This window comes from Sceloporus undulatus, chromosome 5, assembly GCF_019175285.1.
Source record: "Sceloporus undulatus isolate JIND9_A2432 ecotype Alabama chromosome 5, SceUnd_v1.1, whole genome shotgun sequence".
Classification (NCBI taxonomy): Eukaryota; Metazoa; Chordata; class Lepidosauria; order Squamata; family Phrynosomatidae; genus Sceloporus; species Sceloporus undulatus.
This window is the reverse complement of record NC_056526.1, coordinates 120261943-120278671: the sequence shown is the minus strand read 5'-3', so window position 1 is coordinate 120278671 and position 16729 is coordinate 120261943. Positions and strand designations below refer to the sequence as shown.

General features: G+C 39.5%; 1 protein-coding gene and 1 long non-coding RNA gene across 6 annotated transcripts in view; one reads left to right on the top strand and one right to left on the bottom strand.

The window, feature by feature from the left end:
- The window catches only part of LOC121931798, a 43280-nt gene extending 33212 nt beyond the window's left edge, over positions 1-10068 (top strand). The window contains exons 2-3 of the long non-coding RNA XR_006104214.1: positions 7343-7429; positions 9967-10068. This is a non-coding gene — a long non-coding RNA (uncharacterized LOC121931798). The remainder of the gene's footprint in view (positions 1-7342; positions 7430-9966) is intronic.
- The window catches only part of ATP10D (ATPase phospholipid transporting 10D (putative)), a 96261-nt gene that overhangs the window by 69789 nt on the left and 9743 nt on the right, over positions 1-16729 (bottom strand). For 4 of the 5 annotated variants that reach the window (XR_006104213.1, XM_042469826.1, XM_042469823.1 and 1 more), the window contains 8 exons: positions 14640-14844; positions 13192-13277; positions 11799-11905; positions 9703-9834; positions 8084-8199; positions 7545-7797; positions 3527-3741; positions 1139-1321 (listed from right to left, as the gene is read on the bottom strand). Coding sequence is in view for 4 of the 5 variants with exons in the window: in XM_042469826.1 (XP_042325760.1) it covers positions 1139-1321; positions 3527-3741; positions 7545-7797; positions 8084-8199; positions 9703-9834; positions 11799-11905; positions 13192-13277; positions 14640-14844 (1297 nt within the window). In the remaining variant the exon portion in view is untranslated. The remainder of the gene's footprint in view (positions 1-1138; positions 1322-3526; positions 3742-7544; positions 7798-8083; positions 8200-9702; positions 9835-11798; positions 11906-13191; positions 13278-14639; positions 14845-16729) is intronic. The other variant, XM_042469824.1, reaches the window with a different exon arrangement.

Genomic DNA, 16729 nt, shown 5'->3' with positions numbered 1-16729 from the left:
AATTAAAATAGGGTCCTACTATCACGTGTGGTGGACATGTAAAAAAATTAAGAAATTCTGGAACAGAATACATGAAGAGATTCAAAAGATAATTGGTTTAAAATTTCCATGTACTCCGGAATTTTACTTACTTAATATGACCTCGGTATTAGGAACAGAAAGGGAAAAGAAATACTGGAGACTGGTATTGTATTTGATAACATCAGCTTGCATTGTTTTGGCCAGATATTGGAAATTGAAAACAACACCTAATATAGAGGAATGGTTGGAAAAAATAGTGGAAGTGAGAGAATTGGATAAAATAACGGTGTGGAATAGAAAAAAATCAGCAGCCTATTGGGAAAGAGAATGGCAACCCTAAACAATGTATTTGAATAATTTAGGTGGGAAAAAATGTAAGAACATATGAGAGAAAAACATAAATAGATAATGGTTAATATTTTGATATTTGTGTAAGCGAAAGGGAAGGAGATTGGGAAGAAGGGAATAGAAGTAAGAACGGACGTTCATGGGGAGATGTATGTATGTACAGTTTATAAGAAATGAATTTGTGATGTTAATTTGTATATAATATTGTACATGTGAAAAAGATAAAAACAATAATAATAAAAGAACAAGTGGTACGGCAAAAAAAAGAAGATTATATAATGACATAAGGCCCATTTAACACAATGTGCTGGATATTGCTAATTGTTGTGCTGATATATACATGAGTTTTGTGTGTTTTAATTGGTGTTTTAATCTGGTTTAATTTTTTTATTGTTTAATTGTTTTTAACGTTTGTATTTTGTGGATTTTTAGTAATGTTTTTTAATTATTGTAAGCCACTTTGGATCTTAAGTTTTGAAAAAGGAAGAATATAAATAACAACAACTACTGCTGATGTTGCTACTATTACTTTTACTTTTTCCTCTAACTTTTACTGCCTGCACATTACACACACACACAAAATAATTGGACCATGTTGTTCTACCAAATAGTGGTTTCTTTCCCCAAGCAAACATGACAAGCAAGTCAATAGAGCAGAGAGACAGTTTAATAAAGGGGAGTATCATTTACAGTTTCCTTTGCAAGGCATCAAAAAGAATTATCAATATTTGGCAACAGGCTAACACCTCAAGTCTCAGCCCCCACTTACCTTTAGACGTGGTTGATCAGGTACTGAAACTACAACTGTGTTGCAAATTGCTAGAGCAATGAAGAATTCGCTGATTTGCATTATCTCTGAGGTTACCTCAACTGGTTCAGGAATCATATAGACTCTGGATGAGATCCGCTGAAATTTCCTTACAAGTCGTGGGTCTGGGACAACATCAGTCTCCTGTTGATACAGTGAAAACAATGGCAGTAAGGTTGCCCTAGTTTAATGGCACATGCTTAAAGTTTCTGAGATCTAGGCTACCATGTAATTGAAAGGCCCACCTTTTGAGGGTGTACAGTTTGAAGGTAGAGGCTGAAAACTACCAAATTGACAACACTGGCTTAAGATAGATAGATAGATAGATATGAAGTGCACTACACTAAAATATTAATACTGATACATACAGTACAACCTTCCCAGTCTCTCAACCCAATCTACCCACAAAACAAACATACTATCAATGAAAAAGAGACACACAATTGACTTCTCACCTGTCAAATCCAAGAAAATAAGAACAAATAATAGTTAAAGTGAACTTTTCTGTATTTAAAACACCACTCCTTACTAGTTCTGATCATAAAATATAACAGCATGACATTAAACATCAAATCCCACAGACATAATGTTCCTATTTTTCTTCTTGGTGTATGACAAAAATGTTTCAAAGTCTTTTAAGAAATTATCCAAAGATTTCTCTTTAAGTTATGTTACAAGTTTGCCATTGCAGCCATTTTGAAGATTTTGATCATCCAGTTTTCTACAGATGGTATAGATTCCCCTTTCCACTTCTGGTCACATAATAGTTTTGCTGCTAAAATCATGCAATGGATCACATTACTGCTCTTAAATTTATCTTTTGCTATATCTAACAAAAATAGCTCTGGCATCAGCTATATTTTAAATTTTAAAATACTTTGCATCAATTCCTGCATTTGCTTCCAATATATCTTAGTTTTCTCACACAACCACCAGATATGATAAAAAGTATGTTCATGTACACCACATTTCAAACATTTATTTTAAAGACATTTATACATCTTGTATAATCTTACTGGAATCAGATGCCATGTAAACATCCTCTTATATTTCTTCCCTCTAAGATCATAGCTCAAAATAGCTTTTAAACCATCAATCCACACTCCAGCTCAATGTTCTATCCAAAGTTTTGAGCCCATTTAACTATACATTCTTTAACTTCTTCATCTTGTTCTATTTTAACAACAGCTTGTACATTTTCTTCATCAAATGTTCATCATCTGTACATAAATTTAATTCAAATTCACTTTTTTCTCTTTCAAAACCAAAAAACATTTTACAAACTTTAAATTTTTCAAACAATCATTTATAACTGTACCAGTGGAAGTCAAATCCATCCTTAACAAGATCCTCTTGGGTTTTAAATTTAACTTTGTAATTATTGCACTTCAATAAATCTCTGTAAGTAAACCATCTTTCATAGATTTGTTTATCTATTTGATACAAAGCTTCTCTAATAGAAACCCAGAACAGATAATTGAGAGATAATCTGGGTGTCTGCTCCATATATTTAAAACTGCACACTTTACAAAATGATTATTAATGTCTTTGTTTGCTTATTTGTAACTAAGAAACCCCATTAATTTGAATTTGTTTATTGTCATTGGAAGTAACACTGATTTTAGGCCAGTCTTGTTAAGCAAATAAAGCAAACAACACAAATTTAAGGGATTATCACACAGCTGAATAAAATGTTTTACAGTTGCCAAATTCAATCTTCATTTGGGTGAACACTGGTGTTATCACACGGCTTTTCTCCTCAATACCACCACCTGGGTACAGCCCAGCTCCAAAGCTGGTCCCTGAACTCACTTCGGCAGCCATTTTTCAAACTCGGGAGCTTTCCACCTTTGAAAAATGGCCACCAAAGCAAGTTCAGGGACCTGCATTGGAGCTAGGCTGTATCTGGATGATGGTTTTGAGGAGAAAAGCCATGCGATAACACCAGTGTGCAGCTCAAATGAAGATTGAATTTGGCAGCGGTAAGACGCTTTCTTTAGCTGTGCGATAATCCCCTTAGATTCCATGATACTCACAATGGCAATTGACTCATTGAAATGAACAGAACATATTGCTTACAAATAGCATAATTGTGTTGACTTCAAAGGGTGCACTCTAGCTAGGAATAATTTTGGATATAGTGCATCATTCCTTATTATGGGTGTATAATTTATGATAGTCTTGGAAACAACTGCACTCCTGGTCATCTCTGGCAAGGAGCTTCTAGATGGCAAAGAGTATTAGTGATACAAAACCTGAGTGTTCACCCACCCCTTTTTATGGCATAAATAATTAAGAGAAATATGATACACCTATGGTTAAGCTGGTTTAGGAGTCTGGGAAACTTACAATTGGGCTGCTGAAGGCTAGTTGCCTCATGCTTGGCATACCAACAGCACTCGTGCTACGAAACATGCGACTCATAGACTTCGAACTTATGAACGCACTTGATTTTCGAGGAAATCGTGACCTCGATGAGTGCTTCAAAGAACAACGTGAAGAAAAGAATGCTGCCTCATCATCTTCTGATTCATATTCTGATTGATAGGTTTCGAGTCTCTTGGCTGTAAGGAGAGAAATAACAGTTTTCTAAAGAAGAAAATCTACTACTTGTCTTATCTTCTCCCATGGGGAGATTCAATGCTTGTGTGTACAAATACTTCCATGCTCAGACAAATGAGTCTGGACTTCATTTTAAAATGTAAATAATTTTATTTAGTCATGAAACCTGGCTGGTTTTATGATTTAGCAGCTAAAAAAGAAAGCATAGGACAAAAAGCTCTTAAAGATTGTGTGAAGCTTATCGTTCTGTACCATATGTAGAGGTATCCTGCTATATATTGCATTTGAAAAGCCCAAAGAGGAAGGGCATGCAAAGCAACAGAAGAGGGTATCAGTTGCAGTTCTTTTCCCTGTAACACAAAGACCAAAGAGGAGCAAGTAGGGAAGAATACTGCTACAAAATAATAAACCCTTTGGAGAAAGGTTGGTATAATTCTGCATTCTTCCAAAATGGTTTAGTCACAGGATAAATGCTGGAGGACTAAGCAGTAGTCTCCTACCTCCAGGTAAATGTAAAACTACTGTGTTTTGCCAGTATCAAAGGCCTCTGAGAGAGGAGCCCTCTTCTTCTCCTGGCATAGGTCAGCCATCAGGATGACCCAGGCAATTTTATGTACTGTAATTAAGTCTGAAACCAGACCAAAATGGGTCTAGATATTCATTCTCACCTAATGGTACTTTAAGACACAACACAAGCTTGGCCTTCCCAGCACATTATGACAGCTCTAACCCATGTTTCTTGAACAGAGCTCAAGAAGGCACACATAGGGCTCCCATGCAATCTTGACTAGCTTTACCAAGATTCTAGTACTTCTATCAGGAGAAATAAAGCATTTGTAGGTGTGATCCATGAGGGCTACCATAACAATCATACTGAATTCTGTCACCAGGAGGATATTTATGCAGAAGCTAAGTACATTTTAGGGTTTTAGATTATGGTCCAAATATTTATTTATTTGTGTGGGCCAAATAAAATGTCCACCCCCCCCCCCGTCCTCTCTGTGGGGAGTCCAGAAGATGCACAGCCCAAACCCCAGTTCTGGTGTGAACAGTACAGATGATGCCTGGCCCATTCTGTACCAAAGCCAGGGAATAACTCCCCTGATAATATATTTTTTTAAAAAGCTCACCTTTTGTTCCAGATGTTGCCAGACAATCCAGAGCCCTCTGTTGTGATGCATTACAATACATCCCACTGTGCCATCTGGTATGGCTGCAGCCACGGCAACTCGCTTGCTCTGAGATAAGAACAAAGTATCCAGCCATATTATTGATGCTAGGTGCCTCATTCTGACCTCAAAGGGAGCAAAACACAGTGATGGTGGCTGCACTGGATGGCACAGCAGGATGTATGTGTGAACTATTGTCCTATTGTCAAAACGGAAGTGCCAAGTAATGGGAAGGGGGCACTGGGGAAGCTCTAGATTCAGAATACTGTCTCTAGAGGATTCTGGCCCACACAGACAGAGCTTATGTGTATGTGGTGTCTCTAAACCAAAACTACTACCCCAAACACCATGCTTAAAATGGTATTCCAACATCTCACAGAGGAAAAACTGGGTCACATGTTGTCAAGCAACATCAGTGTGTGGTCAAGATGGGAAAAGTTATTAATGAGAAACAGCACACAAGCTAGGAGAGACTTCAGCAGTTTGCTTTTATTTGATTCCACTCTTTCCTCTTTTCTCTCTTCTGCCGAGTTAACCAAGTGCAAACTAATTTGGCACTTAGAACTCAGTTTGAAATTGAGTTGAAGTACAATGAGGATAAAGAAGAAAAATGAGAGGAGAAGAGAGAAAAACAGTTGAAAGATTGGGACGATGAAGAATAACTGGGACTGTTCTTAATAAATCAGGAAAGTTGGAGAACCTGATGGTGCCTCTTGAAGTTTAGAGTCCAGCATGTATTAAGCTGGCTCTGCCAATGTTCTTAACTTGAATGTGATGTCTGGAATATTGTTCCAGTAATGCCAATTGAACTTACATCTAAATAAGGGTCCAGCATTGCAACCAGTATATGATTAAGATGACATTAACTATAGCAGAAGCATAGGGATAGCAAAGGATTGAAAATAGTGTAATGGGCTGGATATGAGCCAGCCCGGGCTCTGAGATCCTCAAGGGAGGCCCTTCTTTCCATCCCATCACCATCACAAGTACAATTGGTGGAGACATGAGAGAGGGCCTTTTCCATGGCTGCCTCTAGACTCTGGAAATCCTTGCCCAGGGAAGCCAAGATGGCCCCTTCTTTGTTATCCTTCCGCCGGCAGGTTAAGACCTACTTGTCTAGACAAGCTTTTAAAACAGAAAGTTTTTAAGGCAGGTGACGGGGTGCTGTTATATTGCTTTAATGTATTTTAAGCCTTTTAATCTTTTAAACTGGATATTATTATTGAATTTGTTTTAATTATTGTAGTAATTTAATTATATTTTAATATACTATTTTTGTATGTTTTTAACTGTATGGTGTTTTTTAATGTTGTAAGCCGCCCTGAGTCCCAGCTTTGGGAGAAGGGCGGGATATAAATAAATACAATAAATAAATAAATAACTTCTGACACATAAAATTAAATATAGCTATTTGCTTATTTTGGCACGGTAGGCATTTAGAAACTTCCTCCTCCACTTTAGCAGCCACAGGCAACAGCAAAAGCAAGAGGTTTATTAAGTTTTATACCTATGGTTAGGTCTGTTTTTTAAAACATGGACTAGAATGAATGATATGCTTTTTGAAAATATTACGTTATAGATATACAGTATGCTGCAACCTCCCCCCCCCCCCCCCCGCTAACTTATAATTTCGTCTTCCTAATTTGGTTTATTGGTTAGAAGTATGATCATTCTTATCATAGATGTTTGTGTTGCTTTCATCTTAGAAACTGACAAATTGCCTGTGTTTGTGTCATCTCATCTTGCATTTGCTTTTTATTAATATTGTTAAATCTGGCTGGTTTAATTCTGTCATGGCATACTATAACAAAGCTTTTAAGAGTTATTTTCATCTGGATCCGTTTGTTTCTACAGTATAATTTTAAATGATTTCTCAGTAAACCAGCAGAGGGCATCACTGGATTCCTAAATAAGATCCCCAAGATGTGCTTGCCATAGTTTATATCCAGTTCAAATCAGAATGAGTCATCCTTTGTTGCCATGGATTCCACTTGTGATTTTGTGTAGATTGAGGTCTTGCTGCCTGAAAGGGAAAACTTCTTCACTGATCATTGGGGAAACTAGAGCAAACTATAAACAATGGTAGAGCTACAAATAATCATTTTTGACTTATCACACCCTTTAATAAGAATGAGTGTGTGTATGTGTGTTCCAGTTTTGTCAGAGACCACACACACATATGGCAGAGATTATGGTATGTGTGTGTGGCTGTACTGAACCTTACTGAATCAATGATACCATGATATTCTTTAAATGCAAAGGTTGATACCCAAAGAAGCAACCTAAATACCATGAAAGCATCAGATCTGGTCCTGTTTTGGAAGCCAAGTAGGATCAGGCCTGTTTAGTATGTGGATGGGAGACCACCAAAGAATGAACATCATTAAGCAATAAAAACAGGCACTTCTCTTTCTCCTCCTCCTCTTCCTTCTAGGACTATTTGTTTTACTAACCTCTGAGAAGGAGGAAGGTCCTAATTCAAGCTACTGAAGGCAAAAGGCAGCGAAGACAATGACAGCAGGTAGGTTACCTTGCTGGCTTCATCTTACTTATATTCAGGATTAGGCTCTAATTAAACATTTAATACCTTGTTACCATACTAAAAGTGTTGATTAATCATTTTGCCTCAGGCTTACCATTCTCTTCATGGCCATATTCCTGCCCTGCAATGCTGCATCTTCGAAAAACCATTTTATTCTCAGTGAGGGTTCCAGTTTTGTCAGAAAAAATATGTTCAATCTGTCCAAGGTTCTCAGCAATATTTAGTGATCCACACTGAATCCTGGTGTCTGTGGGCTCATGGTATAAATCAATGTCATTCTGGATGAAATAAATTTGGCCCAGTTTGACAAATTCAATGGAAACATATAGAGAAATTGGGATCAAGACCTGTAAAAGTAAAAAGAAATGGATCTGGAATCATTTGCTCTTGAGATACTCTCATTTCCACCAGAAAAGGTCTGGAACACAGCCACCAAATTCAGTTTGTTCCGTGTTTAACATGTAATGAGGAACAGGTGGCCCTCTGCATATTGTTGGACAGCAGCAGCATCCCTCATTGTTGAATGTGCCAGCTAAAGCTGAAGGGGATGGCAGTCCGAACACATCTGAAGGGCTATATCTTGTTGGCTCAATATATGTGAAGTGACATAAATCAACCAAAGTGAAAAATTACCTGAAGTAAAATTATCATAGTCCAAAACATTAAAAAACCTCCCCAAGTTGGATCAGGCCGTTTCCCACTGCTATAGAGCGGTGGCTTGGGATTATTGCTTAGCCAAAATCCATGACCTGTGAAAAAGAAGACAAAGGAATATAAAAATGGTGACATCTTTCTGTGCAGTGACATAAGGCTATTACAGAGATCAGAGTGTCAAATTGACTATAATAAAGCTATCTATTTCTAAGCAGAAGTAATACAAAAGCCATGTAGGCAGCAGTGCTATGTAGACCTACTGGGAAGTAGAACCCAGGCACTCTGACTTCTGAGTGAATGTCTGTAGAAGGGCCATGCAGCTGTAAAGACTTCCATTAGGAAGGTCTGATAATTATTGAAACAAGGGTGGACAACTTCTTATGGTCCAGGGGCATCCAATTTTGGCCCCACAATTCAAAAATAAGTAAATACAAAACAAGTAAATAAATTAGTTTTATTTATAAGCTTATAAATAAATGTGAGAAGAATTGGTCACAAGTCTACAGATTCTAAACAGAACTTCCTTGAAGGAGTAGTAAGACAAAAGCTATGGGAGACCAAAAAGTTTTGACATATGGCTGGGGAAGGCTTCAATGCAATAACATTAAGACTATTCAGATTTCAAAACTGCACCCACTCTAAAATGGAACTCAGTCATACTTAGCATAACCAAAGAAAAATATAGGGAGAGCTAATACTGATGCAACCCCTTCTTCATTCAGTACATGAATACAAATAGGAAAAGTCTTCACTGTTGTCTTCACTGTATTCCATTTAAAATAGAATAAAATAAAAACAACAACAACAACAAATCAAGACAGTGGACTACAGCTTGAAGAAGTGGACATTGTAGCTGAGGGATTTTGGGAGTTGTATTCCAGAAAAATAAATCAAGGAGAAACCTTTTGAAAGCTCTGACTGTGGCATCCTCCGGAACATCTCCCAACAGTCAGATTTCTGACTTAACCACACAAGACAGTTGAGAGTAACAGCAGAAGGATCATATCTGCAAGAAGATTATCAGAATGAAGTTGAACGGAGGTGACTTTGAACAACATGGTAGACAAACTGGTGTACTTGGCAGATATTTAGGACTATAACTCCCAATAGCCCTCTAGAATGGCCAATGGTAATTAAAAACAACTGTTTGTAATTAGCTTATTAAGAGTCATTATTAGAAATGACCCTGCACCTCCAATCAGGCACGCTCTATGGTCTAGTTTAGGGCTAGCAGTCTAGAGGTGAGCAGTGAGGGTTAGTAAAACCTGTGCTTTTAACATACTCAGATTGAAGACCCACAGCAAAGCTTAAAAAATTTACTTTTTGACTACAACTCCCAGAATGCTCCTACCAGCATGGTTGTATGGCCACTGCTTATGCTGACTTGGAGACCAGGAAAAACTCTACTGACCCCTTAGGCCATGCAACTCCTGCTAAGGATTCCCAGACAACTCTCTGCCCATCTGTAGTGGTGTAGCAGAAAGATGTGGTGGACTCCTAGCAACACCTTGCCCCCAGAATAGTATATGCCATCTGAAAATCTTAAATGAATGTAGAAAGAAAGAATGCCCTACTGTGTTGATTAGATCTGAACTTACCCACTGCCCCTACAGAGCACATCACAAAGAGAAGCAGAACACACCAGAGGATATCTCTGTTTACCATCTTCTCTAGTTTACTTCGTTTATAACGGCTGCCTGTGTTGTTTAACATGGCTTTGGTTTCATGACCTTTTCACAAACAAAACAGATTGCATTTTAAAAATCTAGTCTAAAGAAAAATTTCCTCCAAGCCTAAGAAAAATAAGATATGTGAATAGTTCTCACACTAAATAATTCAACTCTGTACAATTTGTCTCTCAGATTCTTGGCCAGATGGATCAGAGATGGGAGGAGAAAAGCCTAATAACCTATACCCACACTTTGGACTAATTGCAATCTCACCATGCTCCCAGCTAGAAAGAATCAAGGTAAGTGTGAAAAAAGTGCAGAGGGTCAATATGACTATACATGCCAGAGAGAGTGGCTGGGTCACATAATGGATTTGGGATTCTGGGCAACAACATTGAGCTAAGTGGGAATGGAAATACTCAAAGAGTCAAGATAAGATAGTGCCTTTCCACAGTATAAGGGCAAGCTCAGCTCCTAATAGTTCCTTTTCAGCTATGGAAATTTCCACAGAGAAGCTTGCCTAGAAATGTCTATTTCTGCCCAAATAATGTCTACACAAAAAATTCCAAGACTTTTAACACATACAATTTTTTAAAAGCTCTACATGACTGCTTAAGTACCGTCTATTACTTCTGCAAACTGATGATAATGGATGATGATTTACAACCTGTTCTAAGAATACTTGCATGGATAAAGTAGGGTACATCAAGCTGATGGAAAAGCTTAAGCCAGCAAAATCAGGAAGTGATTATCTCTCCCATTCTGCATTGAATCCCCTCCCCTCATGTACCCCAAAAACCTACTTTGGAGGGCTGGGAATTCTTCCTAGGCCAGTTTCCAGGTAGTGTCAGGGGCATTGGGGTGTGTGAAAGTTATGCCGTGTTGGCACCAGCATGATGTTGGGTTTAGGCCTTTGTATGGAAGGGTGGTGCAGAAATATTTAAAATTAGTAGGCATACACAGGCCGGTTACAGACCGGCAGTTTAGTGCGTGTTCGCCACGCACTAGGGTTACGAAAGGGCGGTGCTTCCGCACCGCCCTAACCCTAGTGCATGGCGAACACGCACTAAATGGCGGCGGCCCTTCCACACGGCCGCCGCCGTGAGTACGTCATGGCCGCGCCGCCTCTAGACGGCGCGTCCATGACGTAGTAGCTCCGCGCCAGGGTGCTTAGTGCGCCCTGGACACGGACAGGAAGGAGCTCCATTTTGGAGCTCCTTCCGGTTTAGTCCGCTGGGCGCAGCCGTCTGAAGGTGCGCCCAGCGGACTAAACGAGAAAGGGCCAAGAGGCCCCTTTCTCTGCTCCCCGCCGCCGCGGGGTGTCCTTGGGGCTTGAAGCCCCAGGGACACCCCTTTTCAGGCTGCCAGGGAAGCGGCCTTTTGCCGCTTCCCCGCAGCCCGAAAAGCGGCGATCGGGCCTCAGCGGCTGCCGGTGTAGCCACTGAAGCCCCGATACTCCGGGGAAAGGGGCGGGGCCAGACGCCCCAAATTGGCGGTCGGTATCCCGCCACAAATGAAGAAACAAAAATCTTATTATATTTAACACACACACACACACACACACACACACAGGGCCCAAACAGACAGGCCAAATTTAAAATAAAGCTGCGTCGGGTCACTTTGGAGGTATGCTGTTTAAATGACATGCACATCTTAACAAGTCAGAAGTTGTGCCAAAACTGCGCCCCAGTCCTTAGGACGCACGCATCATTTAAACAGCATACCTCCAAAGTGACCCGAAGCAGCTTTATTTTGGCCTGTCTGTTTGGGCCTATATTCAGGGAATCTAATGGGATAAAAGAAGCAAACAATAGAAACCTCTTGCATGCACTAGACTTTGATATGAAGTGTCAATGACATTTATAGGACCTCCTTTCTAATCTGGCATTATAAAGGGATAACTGTTACAGTCCAAGAATACGCTTCATCACACTTGAAGCTTTGCCATGATCACAAATGATAGCTTCCTTCTCTCTGATTCTCTGGCTGTGCAAACCAGTACTGCCTGACCAGTGAATGCTAACCTGCATACACCACAATACCAATAGCAGCTTCCGTATTTCTGACGGTGCATCCTCGCATCAGCAAGTTATCCTTACTCAAACCCACTCGTTCATTATTTGTATGTTCACTGCAAAAGACACAACACAAATACAGCTGTAATTATCACCTATCCAGGATATTTTTCAAGAAAAATGTATACATGCTATCCAAGGGTTACAGGTGGGCTTTCCCAGGTTTTCAGCATATGCAGCAGCAACTATGATTAGATGTTCTAAACAGTGCATCAAAGTAAATTGTACCTCAATTGAAAATCTAGCTGTGTGGAACTTTGGTGTGCATGGAGTTGGGGTGTGTGTGTGTGTGTGTGTGTGTGTGTGTGCATCTTCAAGTTACCTGTCAACTTGTGGTGATCCCATGAATTTCACAGGATTTTCTAAGGCAAGGAATACTAAGAGGTAGTTTTGTCAGTTCCTTCCTCTGAAAAATAGCTTATAGCACCTGGTATTCATCAGTGCTTTCCTGTCACAGTATTAACCCAGGCTGACCCTCCTTAGCTTCCAAGATCAGATGGGATCTTTTGCCTTTAGGGTACTTAAACTGATAGAAAAAAATCTGACCAGGACACTTGCAATGGAAGACTTTGTGTTGTACAGTGGACCCTTGTTATACGCTGGGGTTTGGTTCCAAGATCCCCCGTGTATAACAAAATCCGTGTATGCTCAAGTCCCATTAAATATAATGACATAGCAAAATGGTGTCCCTAATAAAAAATGAGAAATCAAGGTAAATTTATACTTTTTTGGAACATTTTCAGACCGTGTATGCTTGAATCCGTGTATAAAAAATCCGTGTATAAGAAGGGCCGACTGTATTTTAAAATCTGCATTAAATCAAATGCATTGATATATGAAATGTAGCATAAAAATATGCAAGGGTGTAGCTTGCAAAGCTGTAAAATTGCCCCCTCCATGTAACATTTCTGCACCCTCTGCAAAATTTTCCTTCTTCCCCTAAATTTCTAGCATTGCAGAGAGTGAGGCACTGAAAATTGTTCACACCTAGAACTGTTATATTTATTTTATTTTATTTATATCCTGCCTTTCTCCCAACTCAGATTAGTCACCTCTTTGCAAATGTAGAAATCTCCTCTGATATTGTAGACTGTTCGTGTTGTTTAAAGGTCACATGGAAAGTGAACACATTCGACAGAAGGTTACTTTGATGAAGGAGTGAAAGCCAAAGTCCCTCTTGAAAGCAGTCTCCCATGCATTCCATCCCCACACTGCACATTTGCCTCTAGTAACAGCTAGCAGGAGCTGTAAAGTAGCTGGGTTTGTCTGGTGGTCCTTGCTTTCAAATGAATTCTGCAAGTCTTAGAAGAAGCAGTGCAAAAGCTTACTACAAATCACTTACATAAAACCTCGGAAATAGTTGAGATCACTGCTGGGATTCTCACATATAATTCTGCATGAAAATGTTTCTGGGTCTATTTCAGTGGCCTACATAAACACAGGAAAAGAGGTGGGGAAAAACATTAAATGTAGACATGGAATGGAGCCAGGTTGAGAATGCATGACTTGCCAAGGTCATCCAGTGGGTTTTCATGGCTGAGCAGGGATTCCAGCTTTGGTTTCCTGGAGTACTAGCCCAACACTCACACCACCGCATCATGGTGGCTCCCTCATATAAGTAGAGGGGTTGTTTTTTTTTCAATCAGAAGACTCCACCCATCCGTAACTCTTTTGACTATATATTTTATGTAAAACACACAAAACAACACACAACATGTAATAGCTTCTATAACATCTGACCAGCTGCTGGATTTACACCTCAGAGGTGCAATAGATTGGGGGTGGGAAAGTGTAATTCCCAAACCCTTCTTGTAGTCTCTCAAAGCCCCTGATCCCTTCCAAGCTCCTTCTTGAGGGATGAAAAATGCCTTCTAAATATGGTCTGGAGTGGCTGTTCACCTTAAAACACTGCTCAAACTAGACAAAACCCCAAGGAACTCAGACATATACTTGCAGTTACCTCTGCGAGCTATTTTTGTGCTTGATAATGTGTCGGTATGAAAACTGGCTCTTGATGCAGTTGCCCAGACAGTGATGGGAAGTTACAGTTACTTAGCTGTCAATTTTCCATCTATGAAATTAACATTGTGCATACTGTATCTGACAGTCAGCCAGCATGATGTAGTAATTTGAGTGTTGGACTATGGCTCTGGAGACCAGGGTTCAAATCCCTGCTTGACCATGGAAAATTCCTGGGTGACCTTGGACAAGTCCCACACTCTCTGCTTCAGAGGAAGACAAAGTCATCCCCCACTCTGAACACATCTTGGCAAGTAATCCCATGACATGTTTGCCTTAGGGTCACCATAAGTCAGGCACACAACAACAACAATCTCACAGTGATAAAAATGAAGAAGTTCAGTACTCAGATAACTTTTGAAATGTGACTAATTGCTAATAACAATGCTCATTGCTAATAATGACGCTCATTGTTGATAATACTACTTCCTCATTGCACTGGATAAATGCTTATACCTACCAAGTTCAAGGGGGACTCTGGAACAACACATGAGGCAAAAGGGTTTTTGCAAAAGTAAATAGCTTTTGTGTAACTTCTCTCACCTCATTTCATAGGAAAGCACTTTCTCTGAATACATAGTGTGTATGTGTGTGTGGGGGGGGGGGGGGTGTCTCATGTAACAAAGGACACGAGTCATCTAACAGGAGTCTGAAATCAGATTCAAAGGGCACCAACGACAAATGTAAAGCTGTTCTATTAAACTCAGTGGAATGTGGGCAGTATCCACATGCTTTCTTCAACCAGTACTTAAAATAAAGCTAAATATGTACCTGTTCTGCAAATCCTTTCACCACCTGCTTCTGTTTTAGATTGGTCTCTCCATCAAGGCTTGATGTTTCAATGTGACATATCCCATCTCCATCACTAGAATATAACAGCACCATGTCAGCTGGAATTTCCTCATTACATGACAATCGGATAAAATCACCGACCTTAACATCCTTCCACAACTTTTCTAAATATGCCTGTTCCTTCCTGAAAAAAAGCAAAAAGCTATAAACAAAACGTATAATTAAAAACAATAAATAAAAAGAATACTCTTCAATTATAGGCAATTATATCATTAAAATTCATTAAAATAAACCAAAGTCTCTTCTCAGGAGAAAATAGAGTCAATTTGGCTTTTCATGAACAAATGAGAACAAAATGAGATTCTCTCTGGCCTGGAATATAAATGAGGAGTCACAGTCATTTACTTTTCCAAAATACCCATAGCAACAAAATATTAAAATATAATGGAGGTAGAAGGTGATGTTCAAAATATTCCTTGAATGAAAAGCTAATTTTCTGCTTAGACCTGTAATTTTTTAAAAATGAAGACAGTAAAAATGCAGGATTAACTTGCACACAAAATAATGCTTTGACTGCACACAGCCTATGTATCTTTCAGTAACAGGACTATGAATGCTTGATTCCCCTCAAGGATGTCTTTGGCATCACTTTGAAATTAAATCCACATGGATAGAGTCCTATATATGGAGACCCAATCTGCACTGTCACACTACTGGTCCTTCATTGAGAGATAAAAGACCATTCAGATCCTGGCAGGCCATACATAAACCTCATGGTAACCTGCCAGAGAGGAGATTGGCCATTTTGGCTGGGGGATTCTGGGATATATAGTTCAAAGAGCTATATTCCCAAATTTTGGGATAAATATTCTCTTCCAGATGGCCAGCATTCTTCAAATAACTTTTTATTGTCTGGATTAAGTTTCAGCTTTTTAGCAATAGCATACACACTTCTATACTGCTTATCATTGAACTCAGCACTTGCTAAGCGGTTTACAATCTGTAAGTCAATTGCCCCCAACAAGCTGGCTACTCATTTTACTGATCTACAAAAGGATGAAAGACTGAGTGAACCCTGGGGCCCTGGGAATCGAACTTATAATCTTGGGGCAGCAGTACAGGCATTTAACCACTGCATCACCAGAGTTCCCTTTTTGCCTCCAGACTTTATCATATGACCCCCATTCTTGCCATGATCAAGTTAGTGAAAGTTGATTTGAAAGTCCTACTGATTTAGGAGCCACTCCATATCACACATCCCTTCAATAGTATGACTGTACTGTTGATGATCCTGTACACTCTCATTTGTCCTCATCCTTATCTCTGACTCCCTGCTTTATGCCCTACCCAGTGTGCCTTTCATTTGTGTGTGTGTTTTAAACACAATTATGGAGGTATGCTAACAGGGTTTAACTATACACACACACACACACACACACACACAAGACTGTTCTGGAATGGCAGGGGGCTGCAGGAGAGGAGGAGGCATTGCCACGAAGTGACTGTCCAATCCTAGAACTGCCACAAGAATAACCTACCGCACCTGAGGACTAGCACTATACCAGTATGATTGGGAGCTTTCCCCCATCAGTGACAAGGTATGGGCTAACCACACTTGATGGATGAATCATCAATGAGAGGGAGATGACTCATATGATAAGTATTGGTAAAGGTGATATTATCCAGCTTCCATGGTGGATTAAAAGCCGTGTGTGATACAGTCCTCCCTCCCTATCCATTCTTGAACCAACATCAGATGCTGATTGATCATTTCCATTTATTCCTTAGTATAGGATAACAGAAAAGAGAATGGTGTTCTGTATCCTCAGGATACAGTTAGCACCTTCGTCCAAAGCTTTAGATGAGATTATCCACTGGTTTCATGTATACAGTATATTGAAATTAAGCATGGAACACAAAATCGAACCATGTAACACCCTAAGAGGAAAGTCTAGAACAGCAATCTTCCAAAATGACATTTCTAGACAAACTCTCCAGGAATGATTAGAACCACTGAAGGCGACAGCCTGATAAACTTATACCTGCTTGATTGCCTAGAAGAATACCAT